Source organism: Pipra filicauda, unplaced genomic scaffold, assembly GCF_003945595.2.
Source record: "Pipra filicauda isolate LSUMZ 115617 unplaced genomic scaffold, ASM394559v2 scaffold241_size1546129_pilon, whole genome shotgun sequence".
NCBI lineage: Eukaryota > Metazoa > Chordata > Aves > Passeriformes > Pipridae > Pipra > Pipra filicauda.
Window position 1 is genome coordinate 1,036,553 of NW_024104356.1, and position 16,914 is coordinate 1,053,466.

General features: G+C 61.3%; 2 protein-coding genes across 2 annotated transcripts; one reads left to right on the top strand and one right to left on the bottom strand.

Moving 5' to 3' along the window:
• Positions 1-1,733: 1,733 nt before the first annotated feature.
• Positions 1,734-5,143, top strand: PRKAG3 (protein kinase AMP-activated non-catalytic subunit gamma 3). The gene is made up of 11 exons (XM_027734771.2): positions 1,734-1,904; positions 2,175-2,389; positions 2,472-2,553; positions 2,640-2,698; positions 2,975-3,020; positions 3,149-3,203; positions 3,304-3,430; positions 3,538-3,703; positions 3,877-3,914; positions 4,134-4,280; positions 4,366-5,143. The coding sequence occupies exons 1-11, from the start codon at positions 1,793-1,795 to the stop codon at positions 4,480-4,482; spliced, it is 1,164 nt and encodes a 387-aa protein (XP_027590572.1). The 5' UTR covers positions 1,734-1,792; the 3' UTR covers positions 4,483-5,143.
• Positions 5,144-7,050: 1,907 nt separating this feature from the next.
• LOC113995060 (sterol 26-hydroxylase, mitochondrial) lies at positions 7,051-12,390 on the bottom strand. The gene is made up of 9 exons (XM_027734767.2): positions 12,129-12,390; positions 9,859-10,049; positions 9,400-9,599; positions 9,119-9,316; positions 8,820-8,980; positions 8,318-8,484; positions 7,995-8,076; positions 7,710-7,910; positions 7,051-7,614 (listed from the first exon to the last, which is right to left on the bottom strand). Exons 1-9 carry the CDS (start codon positions 12,360-12,362, stop codon positions 7,489-7,491), a joined length of 1,560 nt encoding a protein of 519 aa, XP_027590568.1. The 5' UTR covers positions 12,363-12,390; the 3' UTR covers positions 7,051-7,488.
• Positions 12,391-16,914: the final 4,524 nt, after the last annotated feature.

Sequence of the window (16,914 nt, forward strand, 5' to 3'; positions counted from 1 at the left end):
TGCCAGCACCCGCGATGGCCAGGCTGGAGCCAGGCTGCTCTACACGGCACAGCTGTAGCGGCCCGCCCCCATCGCTCTCTGCACCGCTGCGGGGCACGGGCCACCCGGCTGTGTCCTCCTGTCACCCCAGTACCGAGCTCTCGGCCTCGTCCCTCCTCTTCCCGCCTGCCGTAAGGCAGCACCAGGGGATTCCTTCCACCCCGCCGCGGGCCAGTGTCTCCAGCTGTCCGCTGGAGCCAGGCAGAGCCCTGTCCCATTGACCCGGCAGCCACCAGCCCGCTCGCCCACGGCTGCGCCGGGCCGGCCCGACAAGCTGGCCAAGGTGTTATTTGAACCTCCCTGAAATAGAAATGGAGCCGAGAGAGGGCGGAGGCGGGCAAGCGGCAAGGAAGTTCCCCAGCAGGTCGGGCTGCCCCCGCCGTGGGGCCGGGGTGGCTGTGCACAGTGAGCCGCAGCAGGACCCTGGGCAGGGGCGGGCAGGGGCAGGCAGGGCTGGCCAGCGTCGAGGGCGAGGGATCCGCAGCCGCTCTGGCCGCCTCTCAGCCCGTGACCGGACCCAGCCCTTCTTCAACACCTCCGGGGAGTGGAACATGCTGTGTTCCCCACCCGCGATGGGGCGGGGGCACCACCCGGCGGGCAGGGCGCTGAGCACCGCTCCTGGAGAACGGGGGTCCGCGGAGCGGGGTGTCCTCCCGCTCTCTGCCCCCAGCCACCCCTCCATCACCCCTTCCCTCGGATCCCCAGGGCAAATGCTGTCCCCGGAGCCGCGGCCCCCCCTCTCCAGCCCTGGGCTGTGGGCGCTGCGTGGCCGTGTCGGCGGTGTCCCCCCCCGCGGCGGTGGCGGGGGCACGGCTGGCACTGCTCGCTGACACCCTATCTGCCAGGGCCACGCCAGCCGCGGGCCCAGAATAGCAGCGCTGCCCCGCAGGATAGTCAGCATGGAGCGGCTCCGCGGCCCCGCTGTGTCCCAGGTACCGCCGGGCCGGGTGGGGGGCCCGGCTCGATAGCCCTTCGCTCGGGGACAGGCCATCCCCGAGGTGGGGGATTATGGGGGGCTGGCGGGCCCCTTCCCACAGACATGGAGCCATGGGGACAAGGACGCCCTTGTCCCAGCTGTCCCCAGCCCCTTGGGAAGGGTTGAGGGACGTGTATGCAGGGTCTCCTTCCCGGGGCTGGCTCTGGGCTCCTTAGGGAGCAGTCCCTGTTCCTGTGCCTTCATTATTTTAGGGTGGCCTGTAAACATTAGCTCTGTCAGGTACGTTTGTGGCCGGGGTTGCTCTTCCCTCTGCACGTGCTGCTGTGTTATGGTAGAGTCTCATGGGGACTGGGGAGCACGGGGTCAGCCATCCGGCCCTGTGACCTCCCTTCTGGGGCTGCCCCCTCATTATTGTAGGTCTCCTGGGACGACCTGGTCCCTGGGGGAAGCCGGTGGGGCTGGCGAGGCTCCCGGCACGGGAAGAAGCAAGACCAGGATTTACACCTTGAGGCTGGGAGAGGATGGGCTCAGAGCCACTGTGGGACCTGCTGGGCTCTAACAGCAGAGAGAGAAGGCGGGAGGTCCTGCCATTCATGCCCTGTCCTGCCCTTCTCTGGGGACCCCCACTGACCCCCCAGAGCAGGGAAACAAGCTGGGTGCCCTGGGCTGGAGCCACCATGCAGACTGCAGGCTCTGGGGATACTGCACTGGCAGGGGGCTGCCCAGAGGGGACTGGGGGCTAGGCCCCGCCCACATCCCCACCCTGATAGGACAGTCCTCTCTATCCGGCTTGGGTGGGCCGGAGTAGCCGGGTGGATGCAAGCAGCATCCATGGGTGGGGGAAAGGCTGGACTCCTGCTGACCCCTCCTTGCTGTGTGCCCTCTCAGGTGGCGCTGCTGGATACTGCTTCCTGCCCTGAGGAGGAAGGTGGGTAGCAGGTAGAGACTAGGTGTGTAGGAGGGGGGAACTGCCTTACTCGTGTGATGAGTACATCAGTCCTCTGCCCACCCTGCCCATACCCCACTCCTCAGCTGAAGTGCACCCCAGGCTGGAGAACTGCAGTGCTGTTGTGCTGCCCCTGTGGAGTAGGAAACAGGGAGACTCTGTTGGGAGCATCCCCTGCTCCCCCCAGGCAGGAAGTTGCTGAGACCCAGCATCTCAGCTCACTGGCTGGGGCTGGGATGGCTTTTCCTGCAGAGTTCCCGGAGGCCCTATGCTCCAGGGAGGAGGAAGAATACAGGCAAAGGAGATCTGTCACCTTCACACTGGGAAATGAGATACTGGGGCTGGGCCCAGAAAGTGAGTTTCAGAGCCCTGACGCCGAGGTCTACATGCACTTCTTACGGAGCCACTGCTGCTATGATGCCATCCCCACCAGCTGCAAGCTTGTCGTCTTCGACATCTCCCTGGAGGTGGCAGAGCGGGGGATCAGTGGGGATGGGTAGTGGAGGAGCAGGCTCGGGACCCCCTGATCCCCTTCCACTCTGTCAGCAGATCAAGAAAGCCTTTGTGGCACTGGTGGCCAATGGGGTGCGCGCTGCCCCACTCTGGGATAGCAAGACACAGAGCTTTGTGGGTGAGTGCCAGCAGTGCTGCCTGGCCCCCTCCCTGGCCTGGCAGTTAGGGTGCAGGCAGTGCTGCCAGCCCCTCGTGTCTCCACAGGGATGCTCACCATCACCGACTTCATCAACATCCTACACCGTTACTACCGCTCACCCCTGGTGAGTGCGGTGGGGAGGGCATGGGGAATTGGGGCATACATGGGCCAGGGAGGGGCTGTCCCCACCTCTCCTGGTCTCCTCTTCATCACTAGACTGTGACCAGGGGATGATTCTGGGCCAGGGCAGCATCTGCTTCTTGCCCCTCTGCCTGGCACTGAAAATGTAATTCCTGTTTTTAGGGTGATGGGGTGGGATGCCTGGGGAAGGGGGCAGTGTCTCACAGTGCCCTCAGTCCCCCATGGAGCCTCCATGAACAGAGCATTTCCCTGCCCTCAGGTTCAAATCTACGAGGTGGAGGAGCACAAGATTGAGACATGGAGAGGTAAAAATCATGGGTGATAGGGGTGGCTGGGCTGGGGATGTTGTGCAGGGCATGGAGGTGAGCTCTGGGGTTGTGGGGCTGCATGAGAGGGCTGGAGGACCCCCTCTTCCACCTCTCTCCCTTGGCAGAGGTGTACCTGCAGAGCTCCTTCAAGCCATTGGTCTACATCTCCCCAAGCAATAGGTGAGAGCCTGTCCACTGGGGGTGAGTACACCCCTTGGGGTGGGGGTGTGTGTGCCTGTGTTGCAGCCCTATCCCACCATGATGTCCCCACCACCCACAGCCTCTTTGATGCTGTCTACTCCCTGATCAAGCATAAAATCCACCGCTTGCCTGTCATCGAGCCTGTCTCGGGCAATGTCCTGCACATCCTGACGCACAAGCGCATCCTCAAGTTTCTCCACATCTTTGTGAGTGCTGGGGCTGTGTGCACACACGTGGCAGGTGTCTAGGGGCACAAACAAAGGTGTCAAAATGTGTGTAGATGCCAGCCAAGCCCTGCCCTGACCCATTGCAGGGCTCTACCCTTCCCAAGCCACGCTTCCTGAAAAAAACAGTGCAGGAGCTGCGCATTGGCACCTTTCGTGACCTGGCTGTCGTGCCTGAGACTGCCCCGATCTACACTGCCTTGGAGATCTTCGTGGATCGCTGTGTCTCTGCCTTGCCCGTCATCAATGATGCCGGTACCTGGGGAGGAGGAAAGTGACTCCCTCATTTCCCTCTGTCAGCAGCTCCATCCCCATCCCCATCCAAAAGCCCTCTCCTGGCCCTTGGGCTGCCCCTTGGGGTGTGCAAGGAACATGGCAAATGATCCCCAAGGCCCCCTCCCCAGCTACTGCACTATTTCTCTTTGCAGGACAAGTGGTTGGCTTGTACTCCCGGTTTGATGTCATTGTGAGTACCCTGTGTGTTTGCACACCTGGACAAAAATGTGGCCCCTTGCATGCGCTGGTAGGGGGTGTTCACATTTATCTGTGCCCGTGTAAACCCACCTCAAATGCAGTGTCCTGCACATGCCAGTGCACATCTGCTCTGTGCATCCCCAGCACTCAGTGTCCCCTCTGCGTTGGCACAACGGGGTGTGAGGACACATTGGGGTCACACCTCCCACAGCACCTGGCAGCTCAGAAGACCTACAACAACCTGGACATCAGTGTGCGAGAGGCACTGCGGCAGCGCAGTATCTGCCTGGAGGGGGTCATCACCTGCTACCCCCATGAACACATGGAGGACATCATTGACCGCTTTGCCAAGGAGCAGGTGAGTGGCTGGGGTGCCTTGTGCCGGCACCAGCCACACTTGCCAGCTGCCCAGCCTGCCTGTGATGCTCTGCCTGCACCCACAGGTCCATCGCCTGGTTCTGGTAGACGAGAACCGGTACCCGCGGGGCATTGTCTCCCTCTCTGACGTCCTCCAGGCCCTTGTGCTCACTCCCGCAGGTATCGATGCTCTTAACTCTTAGCCCACGGCGCTCCATCTTTCTCCACTTGCACTCTCCATTTCTCTCCACTTCAGGTAGGCGCTGTCCCCTGTCACTGTGGGCCTGTTCCCTCCCTGACACTGGGTCACCTGCACCTGGCCACCTCCCTACTCAGACCACCTGCCTCCACCCCAGCCAAACCGGCCCTGGGGGATGAAGGAGGCTGGGGCTGGGGTCTGGAAGTGTTGGGCGCACAGGTGGGGACAGCAGGACCCAGATGCTGCTTGTCCTGGGGTACACAAGAATCACAGGGGATCCCTGGTGTCCGTGAGGAAGGATGAGGACATTTGCCATGAAGACAGCCCCCCTAAACTCCCATTCAAGCAGTGTGTGGAAGGCAGGTTTTGCAGGTCTCTGGGCTTTGGGCTGGATGAGGGTTTTGGGGTGTGATGCACCCTAAGATAAAAGTCTATTTTTAATCTCGCCTCAAACCCTGCGATCTGAGCACCTCCAGTGCCATTCCTGGGGGACACAGAAGGGACAGATCTCCACTTGCACCCTCATGACGTGCTGCTATTGACTAGCCATGTGCGCACCACAGCTGACCCATGGGCCCCGGCTGGCAGAGGCCCCCAACCCCTCCACCTGCAGCAGCCCCAAAACTGCCTGCTCCAGGGACAGGCACAACTGCCACTCTCAGGTGGCACTGGGACCATGCTGCCCAACTGCCTGCAGCTGGCTCTGCTCACCCACTGCCTGGCAAGTCCTCACTGGTGATAGGTGGGCACTGTGCTTGCACCCACTGTGGCAGCTCTTTAGGGCTGAAATGGGGAGGGGGGAGCTGGCCCTGGGTCCCAGCTGCTTTCCAAAGGTAACGATGCTTTTTTTGGGGTAGTGGTGGAGAATGGGCTTGGGACAGGCCTGTGTCCACCAGTTCCCCCAGCAGTGCCCAGCTGCTCTGGACAGGAGGGGACTGGGAGTGGTGTGTGTTAGTCACACACACAACCCTCCTCTCCCCATTTCCCAGTCAAGTTGCTTTCACTTCCCCCATCCCTGGTGACCACAGAGGTGGCTGGATCAGGAGCTGCAGGGGGCCCTCTCCAGGCCAGCTGCCCTCCCTCCTGTCCCAGAGATTGCACTCAAGCCAGGAATGGAGGTGAAACCCCAGTGTCCACCAGGATGGGTTGGGAGGGCAATGCCACAGGGTGCCCAGTCCAGCACTGTTTTGGGGTTATGGCCTCGCATGCTCTCTTGCCCTGCAGGCATCCATCGATCCTCACTCTGAAGACACCAGGAAGTGCCACTGTCTTGTCTGACTTGGGGGTCTCTTGCATGGCCTGTGAGAAGGAGGCTTTGGCCTGAAGGCTCTCCGCAGGGAGGATCTGCCTGTTCACCCCAGTCCTGGGGCTCGTCTTGAGTCCAGGGCCAGATCCTGCCAGCCTTGGGGAGGCAGAAAGTGTGGAAAAGGGGGCCCAGGGGTGCCTCCTGCCAGTGAGCACACAGTGATGATGCTTGATGGTCACTGTGCTGGAGGAGCCATTACATGCCTGTGGCTGGGCACAGAGACCCACACAGCCCCAGAAGACCTGGTCATCCACTCCCATCCTGCTGCTGGATTTGAGCATTTCCACTGTCACTCCCTCCCACCATCTGTGCCCGGTGCCTGGTAGCATAGGCTGAGCTGCACACACAGGCTTGCTTATTGTAGGGTCACATGGGGCTTGAGCTCCCTGGCAGAGGCACAGCCTGTGCCAGAGCTGGCACCAGGATGGGCACTTGCATGGGGACCTTGTGCACGTTTTGGGGTGGGCAGGGATATTTATTTATTTATTGGTCTGTTCAGCCTCGTTGTAACAAAGAGTCTGATCCAAGAACTGCCTCTTGCCTTTCTAGGATAAAGCTGGGCATAGCTCCTCTGGAGAGAGCAGGACTCGGAAGGGGGTACTGGGTGCTTGGCAGGGCTGGGGAACCCAGCCTGGAATGCCAGCAAGGGTGGCATGGGCACAGGGGGATAGAGCCAAGGTGACAGGGAAACAGAACATGCAGCCTTGATTACAGTGGTAGTGTGAGGGCCCTTCAGGGGGCACAGCAGCCTTGGTGCCAGCAAGGTTTCTGCCTGCTGCTTCCCTCAGTCCAAGAAGTAGGAAGGTGAGAGTGGTTCACTGTTAGGGTGTCCCATGCCCCAGGACCCTGGGTAAGAGGCAATGCACCCCTTGCCTGTGGCTGCTACCAGGTCTGAGCCCCTGTGATTGCCCTGGATATCAGCCCCGTGCCCCCACTTGGGGATGGGGGGTGCTGAGCTGATCTTTCTCTGCCTGCTTTGTCTGGAGCAAGCCCTGCCATTCCTGTGACCCCATATCAGCATCTCAGTGAACAGCGGCTGATAGTGGAAGGTCCTGGGTGCTAAACACCCCTCCTGTGTTGGCTGGCTCTGCCAGGGGACATGACACCAGTGCTGGGTGGTGACAGGCCTCTTCCCATCGCTGGGGATGAGCTGTGTTATTGCTTCACTTTCCCAGCTCCGCTCCTTGGGAGAGGTGCAAACCCCAAACCCGGCCAACGCTCAACCCTCCCCTGGGAGGCATGGGTCAAACTGAGGAACAGAGAAGCTTCTGAGGCCAAGGTCAGCTGTTCAGAAAAGACCCAGATGTCCTGGCTCCAGGCACAGATCCACGCGCGGCTACACAAGGACAGGATGAAGGAGACACCGAACGGCTGCAAAACCCCTCCCTGCTTCCCCCTGCCCTGACAGAGTTCCCAGGTCCCCAGCGTAGCCCAGCTGGGCACGGGATGGGGAGGACACAACCCCCTGAAGTGTGTGAAAGGCACGGCAGTTCCCCAAGCCTCCCGCTGATTTGGGATAGGGGGCTACTAGTGCCCCAGGGGCAATTTGGGGGCAATCTCTTATCCTCCCCCTCTTCCCCACAGTGGGGCTAGGAGCCCCCAACCCAAGCTGGGCAGATGATGGTTTTGCCTTCCTGCCTGCCCCTCCCTGTGGGGCAGTGGGGGTTCTCCATTTGGCACCCAGGGTCAGGGGTGGACGCGCAGTCAGGGGGCTTCTGGACGAGCAATAAACTCCAGGTTGATGGGCTTGTCGGCCACGAGGACAATGCGGGACACAGATGTCACCTCCACACCACGGGGGTCTGGCCGCACCTCGAATGCCTGGATGATCTGTGGGAAGAAGGGGGGTGGCAGTGCCTTGGGGACTCCCTGGGGCCCCCATCCCAGCTCATGGCAAGATACCCAGAGGGGGGGTCCTTACTCACCCTGGCGAGGGCCAGGTGCATCTCCAGCTCGGCAATGCGGCGTCCGACGCAGGCGCGAACCCCGTAGCCAAAGGGGATGGAGCTGAAGGGGTGGTGGGGGGAGCCATATCCCCGGAGCCAGCGTTGGGGCAGGAACCGCTCAGGCTCAGGGAAGTAGGTCTCATCGTGGGACATCGCGTAGTGTGCCAGGACAAAGAGGGTCTGCAGGGCAGTAAGCGGGGGTTAATGACCCGACCCAGCCCCACTGAGGGCAGTGGAGATCCCCACGCCACAGCCCCCACTCACATTCTTGGGGAAGAGGTAGTCTCCGATGACAATGTCCTTCTCATAGAAGACCCTGGCGTTGGTGGGCACCACGGGGTAGACCCTGGGACATGGGAAGAATTAATGGTGGAGCAGGACCCATCTGGAGATCCCAGAGGGAGAGAGCTGCAGGCAGGACAAGGGGGAGCACCCCCTACTTCTCAGCAGCTCCCTAGGGAGAAGGTGGATATATGTGGTCCTGAGGGACTGAAATCCAGCCTCCCATACTGCCTCCTTGGTGCATTCCCCCCTGGAGAAGGGGCTGATGACCAGGACCTTGGGGCAGGGGCAAGGTTGGGCTTTACCTCAGTGTCTCCTTGATAATGGCCCGAAGCATTGGCAACTTGGGGATATCCTCAGCAGCAGGAAACCGGTTGGCAGGCACAACAGCTTTCAGCTCCTGGTACAGGGTCTCCTGGATGCCTGGGTCCCGGGAGAGGTGGTACAAGGCCCAGGACAGCGTGTTGGAGGTCTGGGGGAGTGGAGAATCAAGGGGAGTGAGAGAATTGGGGTTGGTACCTGAGCAGCCTTGTACCAAGCACAGCTCCAGTATGGCACCAGAGAACCCCTGCTCTGGTGTGCAGGAAAGTCAGGGGTGAGGGGCAGCAGGCACAGAGGAAAGTGGGATGGGGAGCATGTCAGGGAGCAGAGCAGAGGACAGTATCTGTCCTGACTGATCCCTGAGGGTCAGGGAGCATCAGCCTCCTAGCCATCAGGCCAGAGCTTGCAGGGGCTGGGCTGAGCATGGCCCTGTGGGTTCCCCTGGGCATGGGAGCTCAGCAGGGATCTCCTGGCAGCAGCTCTCACCGTGTCCACACCAGCCAGCAGCAGCTCAGCCACGCTGCCATAGACCTCATCCAGGCTGAGTCTGCCGCTGGCCAGCAGGTAGCTCAGGTAGCCGGACACCTCCTTGCCGCGCTCTACCTGCCCCTCCAGCTCCTTCATCTTTCGGTCAATCAGGGTCTTGCCTGCAGGAACAGAGAGTGGGACCCAGTGCTGACAGAGCAAGGGCTACCAAAAGGACTTGGGGCCAGGGACTGCTCCACTTTTGAGTGTCCTTAGGGAGTCCAATCCCACCATGCTGGGTCTCCATCATCACTGCTCACCGAAGGCGAAGATGGTGTCCCAGCTGTTCAAGTAGCGGTCCCAGAAAGGCAGCACCTTGCGGCTCCATCGGGGCAGGACGGTGGCGAAGATGGAGTTCTTGAACATGAGGTTGATGGAGTCAATGAAGCGCTGGGTCTCGGCAGGGACCTGCTGCTTCAGGCACCCTATGCGGGTCTCGAAGAGGATATAGGAGATCCCTGTAGGGGACAGACAGCATCCAGACCTCCGGGGGGATGGGAAGAATGGGGCAGGGCAGGGGTGAGGGGGAAGAACCCCCTACCTTCGAGGGCAAAGCGGTAGAGCAGGTTAGCCACGTCCCCCACCAGCACCCCTGAGGGGCTGCGGCTCCGCTCCTCCCGCAGCCGCACCATCAGGTCTGACACCACCTCCCCGATGGCATCCGCGTACAGCACTGCCTCCGAGGGCTTCAGTAGACGCTTGTTGAGGACCTGGCGCAGGCGGTACCAGCGCTCCCCTTCCCTGGATGGGGGCAAGGCTCAGCACCGGGCGCACGGATGGGCAGGGGGCAGTGGCTGGCAGCAGTGTCCCAACACTCCCATCTCCAGCCTGGAACCACCCCAGGGGTCTTTCCACCCTCCATGGCCATGGCCATGCCCTTTTCCTTGGTGGGGACATGCAGCTTGCAGGAGAGGGAGCAACGCAAGCTGCCGCCTAGGCACCTTAGGAAGGGACAGAAGATGTGTGCTGTTCCACAGAGGACAGCCAGGACAGGACTCACTCAGTGAAGGGTCCGTAGGGCAGGCTCCGGGTGTCCCGGTGCTCCTTCCACAGGGCCATGTCACTCCGCATGGGATACTTGCCCTCCTGCCGTAGCAGCTGCTCCAGCACCACTGGGCTCCCAATGTTGATGTTCCTATAATGCCCGAAGGTCGACTTCCAGATAGGGCCATAAAGACGTCGGGACATCACCTGCAATGCACAAACCATAGCAGGGTGAATGGGACAGGGGCTGGGGCAGACCCTCCCTGCTCCAATGCTGCCCCACGTGCCTAGCACCCTCTGCACCCATCCCATGGACCCCCCAGCATCAGCTGAGCCCAAGCACCTGCTCCTGACTCTCCAAGCTGGCACCATCCTTGAAGTGCTCTGCAGATGGCCTGGGCTGGTGTCTCCAGGCTCATTACCTCTGCCAGCACTAAGCACACCAGGCACAGATTCCCAGCACAGACTGGCATGTCCCTCACCCGTCCCAGAGATGCACAGGGAGCCTGGTGGGTCTTTTGGGGAAGGAAGACCAAGAGAGGACAGCAGGGACAAGGAAAACTGTCAAGCACAGGTCTGTGCTGAGATGCAGGACCATTGCAGCAGCCGTCAGCAGGTCAGCAGGTCAGCAGGTTCTGCGCTTCCAGCATGTCCCCAGCTCTGATTAACCTGGGGACAACAGTCCCTGAGTGGGTCCTTGAACTCACCACCCAAAAGGGTGGTTAATGATCAGTGGTAGGAGGGCAGAGCCAGGCCAGGGCATGACTGGACTGCTCCCAGAGCAGGCTGTCACCTCTAGGTCACCTAGGTGGCACCCTGGGGCCACAGGCTCACAAATCAGTTGGGAGACATCCACAGCATCAGTCCTGCTCTGGGCTCTGTTGGCTGCAGCTCCCCTCTCCTCTGCTGCACCCAAGGGTTCCATGCCTGCCTCCCTGCCAGGGAGCACCATGCCCCCCTCCTTGGGGGCAGCTGGGCACCCCTTTGCAAGTGGATCTGCACAGGGTCATGTCCCCGGGTTGCTCGCCATCCCAGGCAGGCACTGCCAGAGGCTCTGGAGAGCATGGCCAAGCATGGGGAGCTGAGGGGGACCTAGCAGGGAAGCCCTGATCCCCGTTCCCCGTGGCTGCGGGGATGCACGTGGTACAATCTCCCTTGGTGACTGACTGCATCGCAGCCTGCGCCTGGATTCAGCTGGATTCGTCACCACAGGGAGACGTTCCTCGTGCATGGTGGCAGGAGGAGGGGGAGGGACAGCCGCCCCAGTACAGCAGGCAGCTAGTGGGCATGGGGTAGCTGTGGCCTGGGTTGAAGCCTGCCCACCAGCATCTGCTGGCAGCCAGGACTTGACACAGTGCAGGCCTTGGAGAGCAGGGCTGAAAGAATCCGGAGCTGCTGGGATCTGGAGAAAGGCACCTCCAGAGCATGTGGGCATCTTTCTGCAAAGCCAGGCTGTGCTCAGAGTCCCAAGGGCAGGAGGGAGCATGAGGGAGCTCCCATGACTACTTGAGATCCCACTGCCCTGTGACAACCCCTTCTCCAACCAGCAGTGTCTGGTGCACTGAAGTGCCAGGGAGGCCTGATCCCACACGCTTCTCTGGCCGGTCAGAGCTCCAGAGTGCTGGAAGATGCTGCCTGGCTTGCAGCCAGCCAAGCCCATCGCTTGCTTCATCGGAAGAATGAGGAAGTGTTGACAGAAGAAAACAAACACCCCTGTCTATCCCTCTCCTGCATGCCTGGGTATCATCTGCCCCAAAACCTCCCTGGTCACATGCCCCCCAAACTGCTGCCCCTCCAGCTTGTCACAGCTGGGAGCCTGGGAATGCCAGGACCCCGTGAGATGTCCCCGAATCGCTGCCCTTAAGACTGTCTGGCTGTCTCGGGTATGCTGGGGCAGCCCTGGGCTGGCTGGACCGTCCCGAGGTCACTGGGTTCTGCTGCCCCTCTCCACACTGCTGGCCACAGCACCAACCCACGATGCCGGGGTGCTCCCTACCTCCCAGCCCTCCGTTTCCCTGCTCTGCCGCCCCCGCTGAACTCCCTGCCATCACTTGTTGGCGGCTCTCCCCCTCCCTGGAGCCCATCTCCCCTTGCCCCCAGCCCACACCCAATCCCACCCAAACCCTTCCAGGGTACAGCATCCGCCCTGCAGCCCACCCGGAACCCCCTCCATCCCACGCACCTCTCCCAGCCCCCCCACCCACGCCCCCGTGTACGGTCCCCAGGCCCCCACGCACCCCGACCCCCGCAGTCCCGCAGCCCCCGGGCCGGACTGTCCCGGCGCACCTGCAGCCGGTGTGTGTGCAGCAAGTAGCCCCGCAGGAAGAGCCAGACGAAAGTCCGGAGCAGCCCCGGCCCCGGTAGATCCTCCGGTCCCTTCAGCCGCGCCGGCCCCGCCGCCGCCGCCGCCGCCGAGCCCCCGGTCCTGCGCGGCGGTCCCGGGCTGCTGCAGGGCGGCGGGCGGGGGCGCAGGAGCAGCGGCAGCAGCAGCCGCCGGGCCCCGCCACTCGGGCCCGCCATGCTCCGTCGGCAGCGCACGGGACGGAGCGGGGCGGGGAGGCACCGGGGGTGGTGTGGGGCGGCACCGGGGGCGGTGCGGGGGGCGGTGCGGGGGCGGCAACCGGACACCGGCACCGGGCGCCGCGCACGGGGGATTGAGCATCGCGCACCGGGCACGGCGCACTGGGTACCTCGCACTGCGAATCGAGAATCGCGCACCCGGTGCGCTGCGCAACGGGTACCGGCTGCGGTGCCGCCTGCTGCACACTGGGTACGGGGTACCGGCTGTTGCTCCGCGGGCACTCGGCACCGGGCAGTGCATACCGCGCACCTTGTGCCGCCTACTGCACTCCTGCTACCGGGCCATGGATACCGGCTGCAGTGTTCTGGATGCTCGTTACACCACACCGGGTACCATATCCCATGCACCAAATACTGGACGCTGGACACCGCTCAGCATCATCACACGCCATGCACCGGCTGCTAGGTACTCGGAACTGCCATCAGTGATACTCAGTGCATGGTGCCATGCGTTATGCATGATGGCACCATACACAAGGCAGCTGGCAGCCAGTCCCTGATACATGGCACAGCAGGTACAGCACCCTCGGTGCAACACAGCATGTGGCACCAGCACTGGTACCAGCTCCAGGTGCTGCACACTGGGCATGGCACATGGGCACTGCTCACCAGGCACTGGCACCGGGCACTGCACCAGGCATGGCACAACGTGTGCCAGTACCATCACTGCACTCTGGCACTGAGTACCACATCCCAGACCCTGTGCACCCTGCATCAGCACCAGGCTCACCACTGGGCCTGCTCTTCAGGGCTGCTTGCCCTTACAGACTGAGCTCTTCTGCCCTGCCTCTGTCCCCTGCCTGTCATCCCCCTGTGCCTGCCTTGTCCCCCAGCAGTGCAGGATGGTGCCCTGGGGAGCTGGGTCTAAGATGTCCCAGGGCCTCTCTCAACACTTCCTCCAGGTGCTGCCAGCTGAGACTACAGTAGGGAGACCTCAGTATGGCCATTGTGGCTGCTGGCAACACAACCAGAGGCAGGTTTCGTTTGTCTTCACGCGAGGGAGAGAATGGCACCAGCTTCTGGTGCAGGCCAAGCTGTCCAGCCCATAAGCAGGATCCTGCTGTGGTGGTGTTGGACCATGGACACAGGACATGTCCACTTTGGCCAGCCTGGCACTGGTACCAGGTTCTGGGGCGGTGGGGCAGGGCAGTGGTCTGTCCGGGTGTCCCTCCTGGAGCATCGGTCACCATGTCTCTGGCTGGGACACCCCAGTGCTGATCATTAACCACCCTTATCGGGTGGTGGGTTCAAGGTCCTGGACAGGGAGGTTGTGCCCTCAGATTGGGCTGTTCTCATCCTTGGTCCTGCCTCACCGGGAGGTGGGGGGTGTTCCGCGCTGGGTTCCAGGCTGATTCCTTGTGAGCTCTCTGCTAGTTGAGCCGGGACCCAGGCATTCCTGTGCCTGCAGACACCCCTGAGGCACCCCAGGCTGGGACAGCCAAGCGTGAGCGCCTGCCGCCATCTCATGGCTGCTCACAGCCGGCTCTCCCGCTTGCCCTGTCCCGGTCAGACCCACAGCCGGGGCAGCAAGAGAGCCCCGGACACAGGACTGCTAGGGGCCTTCCCAGCTTGGTGCCTGGACACCAGGTTCTCGCTCCCCCCGGCAGGGGACGCCTCGGCTCCTCCTAAACCGCTGTTAACGCGTTTCCCCTTGCTGGAGAGTGGGACCCTACCACCTCTTTCTGTTTAAAACCATCACATCTTGCAAAAAGAGTAAAAGTCTCTCTCCCTTTTTCTTATAAACCTGTTTATATATTGAAAGCCTGCAATAAGATATTCCTGTGCCTTCTCCAGGTTGAATAACCCCAAATCCCCTGTTTTCATGGGAGAGGTGCTCCAGCTCCCCAGTTATTTTTGTGGCCTCTGGACCTGTTCTAACAGGTTCATGCCTCTCTTGCACTGAGGATCTCATAGCTGGATGCAGCACTCCACTCGTGGGCTCTCAGGAGTGCGGAGTGGAGCAGGAGCATCACCTCCCCTGCCCTGCCGGCCATGCTTCTTGTTTTCCAGTCTCAGACACGATCTGCTTTCTGGGTTGCAAGTGCACATTGCCGGCTTATATACTATTTTTGATCCACTAGTATCCCCAGGTCCTTCTCTGCAGGACTGCTCTCCATCCATCCATCCATCCATCCATCCATCCATCCATCCATCCATCCATCCATCCATCCATCCCTCTCCCACTCAGCTAGAACAGGTACTGGGATCACCCTGACCCGGGTGCAGGACCTTGTGGAAGGGCAGGCTGTACCACTGCAGCGGCTCCCCGGGTCGGTCCCCAGTGCCCCGCAGCACGCTCGGGGAAGGGAACACTGTTATCCTGGCTACTTCCCGCTCCCGCCGCTAGGCTGTGCTCCCCTCCCTCGGACGGCGGGAGCGGCGTCGGAGACCTGCCTGGGGCTCCGCCGGGGCCGCTGCCAGGGCTGTGGGGGAGGCCGTGCAGAAGGGAGGGCAGGAGGGTCTGGTGAATCACCCCCCTCCCAGAGCCGCTCGGCGGGGACTTCCGAAGGGAAGCGGCTGGGCCATGACACATCCTCCGCCGGAGAATGCCGCGAGGAGAGGGGGGCACCGCCAGCTCCCGGGAGGTCCCCCCGTGCGGGGCCAGCTCAGCTTGGCGGCAAGCAGGGCAAAGGCAGGAGAGCAAATGCTGCCTTTATCCATGGGGATGTGGAGCTGGGGGTGGCAGGTCCCATCTTGTGTGTCACTCTGCCACAGGGTTGCTGCAACTCTACTCATTCCACGAAGGCATTGTCGGGTCCAACCCCATCTCACCGATGGGACCTGTGGATGCAGACACAGGCACCGTGGGCCCTCTGTGCTGCTCTGCCGCTCAATCTATCCACCACACACTGCTCATGGAGGGTCCTGGCTGCTCGTCCTGCTGGGATGAAGGCACAACTTCTTTACGTGACTTGTGCAATCTCACCCAGGAGCTGGAAATTTTTCCCAGGGCTTTATCCTCTAACCCTGATTTGCTCTCCCACAGCTGGTGGGGGGGAAGTGGGGTGTCCCTGGGGAGGACATCCCTTGACTCATGCCCAGGAAAGCCCAGGCTGTGAGAAGGCTGAGCCTGGGTCCCAAGGATTGTAAACAACCCAAAGCATTTAACTGGAGATGGCTTGTCATGTCAACTGTGTGTCACCACACTGTCACTGCCTGAGTCATGAGCCATGCTGGGGCTTGTGGGGCTGCACAGGGGGGACATGGGAAGATCAAGAGGGATGTAGACAGATCCCAGGCCTGGAGACAGCTGCTCCTCTCCCACACAGAGAGTTCAAGTGGGACCCTCTTGGCCCTCTCCCAAAGGTCCCCTTCCCCTCATTTCCCTCTATCTGACCCCTTAGATCCAGGCAAGGGCTTGGGGACGGCACAAAGCTTTTGAAACAAGAGGTAAATCAAACAGCACAATGGTGTGTTCTCCAAGACCACTGCACGGGGCTCAGCACCTGACAGCAAGCTCTGATCTGGGCTCCCCCTTCTTTGTGCCCCATGGGACCCTGGTGGGCCAGGACCTTTCCCTGAGGATGTGAGGGCAGGACGCTGGAGCAAACCCGGGGTTGGCATCCCGTTATCGCAGGAGACGGGAGGCAGCCCTGGGCTGCTCTCAAGTGGTCCTGGCTGATTAGTGACTTCAAGTGCCTATGGAGTTATTCTAAGTCAAGTAGGCGCGAAGGGAGCCAACCTGGGACCGGCAAAACCAGCCTGGGCTTTCCTGGAGCATCCCCCATCACCTCTGCTCCTCAACAAACTCTCCGAGATGGGGAGGTGTCTCCCCCTTCCAGCTGCTCTCCCTATCCTTTACTCCTCCTGCAAAGGCTGTTTGCTCCAGCCCAAAGCAAACCTGATTTTATCTCCCAACTCCAGTTCCCTTGGCTGTGGGCCATGGTTGATGCCTCCCACGCCGAACTTGCGAAGCCCATTTGGGGACCCGCGCACAGAGCGGGCTGTGTGTGCTGCCACATGACATCATGTTTACGGCCCGCGGGGGCCCAAGGACAACGGCATCGCTCTCAGCCCGAGACGTGTGTCCTTCCCGTGGATGGACAGACGGATATGCAGGGAACTGGAAGGAGTGGGACTGACCACAGTGCCATATTTCCTTGAAGAGGGGTGGTTGCAGCTTTGCTGCACTGCCAGGCAGTCCCCTTGGCCTCAGTTTCCTTGCTGAGCAGTGGAAAACAGATTCTGTGCTAGCAGTGAGGATGGACTGCTGCAGCAGCACAAGGTCAGGCCCTCAAGCTGCACAGAGAGAAAGACAAATTTTCTCCCCTTAGGACGTGAATGTTCCTTTCTCTCTCATGACAGAGCTGGGCTTTTGCTGGTGCTGTGTGAAACTTTGGTTGTTTGGAAAGAGTAACAACATCCAGAACCACACAGGCTCACTAAAGAGTGCTAGGGCCATTCTTTCTCCTGTCCTTCTGTCCATCCATCCATCCACACTTACATGTAGCTTTCTCACAGCCATCCATCTACTGAACTGTCTGTACACTCA